The sequence below is a fragment of the Bos indicus genome, chromosome 9 (assembly GCF_029378745.1).
Source record: "Bos indicus isolate NIAB-ARS_2022 breed Sahiwal x Tharparkar chromosome 9, NIAB-ARS_B.indTharparkar_mat_pri_1.0, whole genome shotgun sequence".
In the NCBI taxonomy this organism is placed as follows: Eukaryota; Metazoa; Chordata; class Mammalia; order Artiodactyla; family Bovidae; genus Bos; species Bos indicus.
In genome coordinates, this window is record NC_091768.1 from 34419710 (window position 1) to 34426598 (window position 6889).

The 6889-nt window shown below is 38.9% G+C and overlaps 1 protein-coding gene across 1 annotated transcript; it reads right to left on the minus strand.

The window, feature by feature from the left end:
- Positions 1–510: 510 nt before the first annotated feature.
- Positions 511–5814, minus strand: CALHM4 (calcium homeostasis modulator family member 4). Its single transcript, XM_019967166.2, has 2 exons — positions 5257–5814; positions 511–903 (listed from the first exon to the last, which is right to left on the minus strand). The coding sequence occupies exons 1-2, from the start codon at positions 5812–5814 to the stop codon at positions 511–513; spliced, it is 951 nt and encodes a 316-aa protein (XP_019822725.2).
- Positions 5815–6889: the final 1075 nt, after the last annotated feature.

Here is a 6889-nt window from a genome sequence, read left to right on the forward strand (position 1 = left end):
AGAGGGAGAAAAATTTAAAAACAAAACTTAGAAATGGCGAAAATAATGATAAAAGACAAGCAATGCAAAGAGGAAGGGCAAAAATAACATTTATGAGCACTTATTTTATGAAAGGCACTGTGCTGAGTACTTAGCTTGTATTATCATATTTAATTGTCATATGTGTCCTCACAAATCTCAGAAGTAGCTGCTATCTGAATGCAGATACAAAATAGCTCTCGAAGATACTCACTTTTGCACAGCTACTAAGTAACAAAACTAGGATCCAAATTTTGATATGACTACAATTTTCATATTTGTAAAAAAAAAAATCAGGCCAATATATGCACTACAAGACCATCAGTGAAATTTCAAAACGAGAAATTGTTACCATGATCAGATAAATTGATTTCGGAAATAGCATTTCAGATGAACTGACATAAACAAATATCAGAAGAGAGAGAAAAAGATGAAGGGATTACATGGAAACTTTGTCCTTATAAAAATAAAATATTTGAATTGTGCAAGGTGCTATGATTGAGGTTTTAATTCAATACCTCCTGATCTGCCTTCCTCATTATCTTCATCCACCCTGCCTCCAAGGAAGCTGTAGTTACCTTGCACGTCATTACCCATGCAGAGAAAGCTGGGGACTGACATCTCTCTCCAGTCCTGACATGAAGGAATATGGATGTGTCTGACATCTTCATTTCCGGGAATGACGCCAAATAGCTTCTTTATACGCTGCAGGATGAGGAGCCGGGAATGCTGCGCTGCGGCTTGTTCAAAGAGCTCCCTCTCATTGTGGAGGTGGTTGGTAAAGTAGCAGTGCTGCAGGGAGGTGAGGGGTGAGCAGCACCTCGCCAAAGAGTAGGAGACTAGGGCGGTGATGGTTGCCAAGGTGATCAGAATCCAGCCCAGCATCTTCACATAATCATTCAAAAGAAAAACAGAAAGCATCAATATATTAAATATTCAAGAAACAACCATGATGGGAGGGATCCCCACAAATCTGAGAACTAAAATATGGGTAAGAAATTTGCTTTTCTAGTCTTTAGCATATTGACAGGTGCTATTCATTTGATCCTGGGTGCAGGTGTGACACAGGATATAGGCCCAACCATTTTCAACTTGGCTTTGGGATTACCAAGGATTTTTGGATTGGGGAAATTTCCAAAGATTTTGAAGTGGGTTCTAGATACTGTCCTGGAAGTGGCAAACATTATGACCTGCCTATTATCTTTGCATAAGGGACATAAACCACATTTTTTATTTTAGTTTAAGCATCAGGTGTAGGCCTATACATTTCTTTGGACACTTAATAAATATTTAATAATGATAGTGATGAAAATTATGATATAATAGATAATGGTAGTTTTATAAGCTACCAAGCTCAATGATGTGCCAGCAAGTATTCACTGACATTTCTTCCCAAATGACTATTTCCTTTTATTTTTTTGTGACTGAAGAAAGTTAATGAGCAGACTCTCATGCCCTTAAATGTGCACCACCTATTGTTTTCCTTTTCATCTTCCTCTCCCTTCAAATAATCTTTTGCTGGCCAGTTTTATGGTTGGTTTTTGAAATATACTTTGAAAGGAAAGTCAACTAGATTTTATTTGCAACTATTTAGTTTCCACTTTTAAAGACTGACAAATAACAAATAACTGTTTTCTATGCTTAGAATCCTTTTTTTTTCTTTTCATTATTCTTTTTTCAATATTTAGTGGTTGTTATGTAGAGTGAGACAGATGGGCTGCACACATTTAGGGAAACCACCAGTATGCAGCCAGAATCTAAATGGAGAAGGTCTGTTCCACAGCTTGTGATTCACCAACAGGCCTGGAATCACCAGTGTGTGCACAGCAAGATAGCTTCACTCTAGAGAGGCTGAAGCCTACAAAGTGATACTCATCATGTCATGATTTAACTTATTAGAGGCCAGCATGGTTGAGGAAAGGTCATCACAGATGCCCATTAATTCATCAGCTATCATTTACTGAGCCCGAGGTTGACCTCCCACCATCTGTTGTACATACTGCTTGGTTCCTGGGACACAGATCCAGATAATTTTAGATATATTCTCTCTTTCCAAATCTTTAAGCCTAAAGAAGGAGTCAAAATATAAAGCCAAAAAAATACAGTAAAATAGGATAGTTTTGTTAGGCGTAAACACAAAGCCCAAGGAAGGACAATGAAGACACATGAACTTGTTTAAAGGAGAAGAGTGTCAGGGAGCACTTCCCAGGAGAGATGGTGAGGCTCAAACTTAATTTATTAAAGACAAATTCACCAGATGCAAGAGGTTGAGGAGAATTCCAATTAGGGAAGAAGTCAGAAGAAGAAGCATGTGAAGAGTTGGGAAAACCCCAAGAAGTTGAATTCACAAAGTCATAGGAATCATATGGGGAAATGGTCAGGGGCCACATATTGAAGGATATTGTATGTCAGGCCAAGAATCTGGATTTGTGCTTAGGCTGGTAGAAAATCACTGAAGGACTTTATATGGGTGACAGTGCATGGAGCAGGGGTAGAGGGAGGGTTCATCATTCAATTTGCAGTTAGATGATTTGGGCATGGGTATAGAAGGTATCGAAATGGGATGAAATAAATGTCCAGAAGGTACAGGCAGAGACAGGATTTAAGCTTAATTTGATCTGGTGGTCAACCCAGAATTATCTGACAGAAAGATAGTACATATTCCTCAAATGAGATTGGAGTATGAGGTAACTGTAGAAGGTGGGAGGGCAAATAGAAACAGCCCCTGGTCTTTGGCTAGCTTGATAAGCCATTTATTAGCTCTATAAACTTATGAAAGTTATCAACTCTTTGAGTTTCAGTTTCCTCACCCATAAAATAAGGTTGATTATACCTACCTCTTAGGATTATGAAGATTAGAATTAAGATATAACGTATTCGTACACTATAGGATAAGCATCTCAATAAATATTAGCGGTCAATAAATATCACTTAGTTGTGTCCAACTCTGCGACTCCATGGACTATAGCCCACCAGGCTCCTCTGTACAAGGAATACTCCAGGCAAGAATACTGGACTGGGTTGCCATTCCCTTTTCCAGGGGATATTCCCAACCCAGGGATTGAACCCTGCTCTCCTGCATTGCAGGCAGGTTCTTTGCTGTCTGAGCCACCAGGGAAAACCAAATATTGGTGGTGTTGTCACTAAATCAAAAAATCCACTTGCTCATGGTACTCAGAGTTATAAAACTGTCTTTTCACAGAAGTCTGTGTATCATGAGACAAGACGTTTTATTTTGACCTTAAGAACATCTCACCATTATGTATTAAACCTTAGTTTTTTAAAGAAAGAACATTTTTTAAAGTCAAAATTGTCCCACTGATTTTTTCACTTTTCACAGCTCCTCTGCTTGACATTTAAGGCCAGTATAAATAGGTTCAGACAAATCCTTTCTTAATAAGATTTCTAATTTTGTTTCAACTGGTGCATATGTAACACTTCAATATTGTTGTGTTGACAGTAATTTTTTAAACTAAATATCATCAGCACTTTTAAATTTTAATAACTGAAAAGTGATGGGTCAAGAGAGGCCTTTGCAATAAGTAGTTTAAAAATTAATGTGTTTTTCTCAATATTCAATAATAACCTATATGGGAAAATAATCTGAAAAATAATAAAAGCATAGATAGATGGGTATGTATAACTGAATCACTTTGTTGTATACTTGAAACTAACACAACATTGTAAATCAACTATGCTGCAATATAAAATAAAAAGCAAATTAAAAAACATGAATCTGTTCTTACGGCATTGCAGTGATTTGAAATACGTTTTTCTCCCAAATCCCTGGGAGAAATCAGGGATGAACACCAATGATTCTTTCTGTACTGACAAAAATGTACTTTTACATCTTTAGATTCAACATATAAACCTAGTAGGTTTAGGCCTTCCCGTCACTTGACTCCACTCCCTCCCACAAACCTATCTAATGGCACGAAATTTAGAACTATCATCAGTGTTTATTTTTAATTATAATTAAGCCTCCTGTAATTTTAGATGTGATTTAAATACATAAGAATGCATATTGAAGAATATATATGCAGAAAGATGGGATTTAGTAATAATATTTTTAATAACAATATCTAAAATTCCTTGTTGAAGAAAAGTTATGACCAACCTAGACAGCATATTAAAAAGCATGGACATTATTTTGCCAACAAAGGTCCATCTAGTCAAAGCTATGGTTTTTCCAGTAGTCATGTATGGATGTGAGAGTTGGACCATAATGAAAGCCGAATGCCAAAGAACTAATGCTTTTGAACTGTGGTATTGATGAAGACTGTTGAGAGTCCCTTGGACTGCAAGGAGATCAACCAGCCCATCCTAAAGGAAATCAGTCCTGAATATTCATTGGAAGGACTGATGCTGAAGCTGAAACTCCAATAGTTTGGCCACCTGATGCGAAGAACTGACTCACTGGAGAAGACCCTGATACTGGGAAAGACTGAAGGCAGGAGGAGAAGGGGATGACAGAGGATGAGATGGTTGGATGGCGTCCTTGACTCAATGGACACGAGTTTGAGCAATCTCTGGGCATTGGTGATAGACAGGAAAGCCTGGCATGCTGCAGTCCATGGGGTCAAAAAGAGACACAAGTGAGCAACTTAACTGAAAATTCCTTGTTTTTAATATATAATAGATTCTGAACACAGTACTGAGTGCTTTAGATGCATTAACTTGTTTATTACTCACTCCAACCCTATATGACAGATCATATTAACAATATCTCCATTTTACAGCTGAGAAAAGTGAAGCATGGATAAGTTAGATAACTTGCTTAAGGTTTTGCAGGTTAATACATGGTAAAGCAAGCCTCAAATGCAGGTCTGCTCACTCCAAAGCCCAACATCCTAACCATATTTATGCAGCTGCTCAGTAGAAATCTAACTGATGAGTGGCATCCAGTTTGTGTTCTGTAATCAGACAATATGAGAAGCAGCAGGAATGGAAAATGTTTCCAGTGATTGTAGTTAACATGAGATTGCTGTTGTTCAGTGGCTAAGTCCTATTCAGTTCTTTTGCGACCCCATGGATTACAGCCTGCCGGGCTCCTCTGTTCTTGGGACTTCCCAGGCAACAACTGGAGTGGGCTGCCATTTCTTCCTCCAGGGGATCTTCCCTACCCAGGGATCAAACACGCATCTCCTGCACTGCAGGCAGATTCTTTACCATAGAGCCACCAGGGACGTGCCAGTTAATACAGGATAGCAGAGCTGAAAATAAAAAGCAAGAACTTACCTGTGACTGGTATCTGTGTAGAAGAGCTACTTCGTCTCTGACCAGGATCATATTGGGTGGAACTGGTCTGCAGCATGGAAACCTGGCTAGGATCTCTTGCTGTTCGCCAGCACTAATATTGTCAAACGCTCGGTAATGGTCCACAGATGCGAATTCACTTGCCGCACATTCGTAGTACGTGCCTGTCAGCAGGGTCACCGCCAGCCACGTTAATGGAGCAACAAGTGCCCTTCCGGTGATGCTGAAGAAGTGAAGGCAAGCCAGCTTGCGCTCCAGGAGGCTGATTCTCCGGAGCTGAGGGACACAGCTGCAGCAGTATTCACTGGTGATTGTCCACGTCTGGCTTCTCAGAGCAAAGCCGGCAACCAGAAGGATTAAGGCAGGAATGATCAGAAAAGCAGAACCATAGTAGAAATTTTTCCCAACCTGACAGGGACAACTGAATGTGAAAGAGGAGAAGAGTTGTTGCCCACCGATAGTCAAAGCAGCAATTAAAGTGTTGATAAATGTTCCACTTCTCTGCAGAGAAGACACAATGTCCCCGAGAGCTGGGCTCATCTTGAGAAGCTCCTTCACAAATCAGCTCGTAGCCCTTTCTGATCATTAGACTCCACCAGCTATAACCATTTTATGGGATCTTACTGGTTTAACTGGTTGTGTCAGGCGACCCAACATCCTTACATGTTTAAAGGATTCTAGCATCTTTCCTTGTGTACTTTGTGAATCCTGAGCTAATAAATGAACTTCAGAGTACAGCCGGAGGGACCTGAGGGAGAGATTCATCTGGCTTGAGTAACAGGGGAAACTTCTTCAGTATAGTAAAGTAAAGTAAAGTAAAGTAAGGTCGCTCAGTCGTGCCCGACTCTTTGCGACCCCATGGACCAGAGCCCACCAGGCTCCTCTGTTCATGGGATTCTCCAGGCAAGAATACTGGAGTGGGGTGCCATTTCCTTCTCCATCTTCAGTATATCTTTCTACTAGAAAGAGGATGACTTGATTGCAAAGCAAACTGCTGCCATCTTTCTATGTGCTCCTTTGTGTGACACAAAATGCTTAGCACCAGCAAATACAGTACTGAAGAAAATCAGAACATTCTTACCCTTGTACTAGTCCAAGATTTTGTTACCATAAAATTATAGCATAAAGAATCGTGGAAGTTATCTAATACTAGAACAATCGAAATGTAGGGCTGTCTGGAGCATCCGTAATTTCAGAGTTCTTCCACATAGATTCCAAAAGTTTTCCCAAAAGATATGAGCAAGACCTGGGTACCCCTAAAGTCAAATCACAACAAAAACACTCTACCTTTGCATAAAAATATGTTTGTGTTGACAGAACATAATGTAACAATGTGTTGTCTTTAAAGTTAAGTTGCAAATTTGTTAATATGGTATCATTTGTTATGTGAAAATATATTTGGGTAATAAAGTTATATACATATAGATAAGAAATTATATGATCACACATAAAATGTCTATATTTAATCATCAAATGCTTTTTGTTTAAAGAGTGGCTTTTTAAAACCATATTGCTTTGGCTTATAAAAAATGAATAAGATACAAATTTCTCTTCTTAAATAAATCTCAGCTGGCCTTGGTTAAATATATCATCAGTGAATTGAAACATAATGCTG

Coding starts and splice junctions, on each gene's coding strand:
- CALHM4 (XM_019967166.2), bottom strand. CDS start 5,814: ATGAGCCCAGCTCTCGGGGACATTGTGTCTTCTCTGCAGAGAAGTGGA. Junction 904..5,256: donor TACACAGATACCAGTCACAG/GTAAGTTCTTGC, acceptor GATTATGTGAAG/ATGCTGGGCTGGATTCTGAT.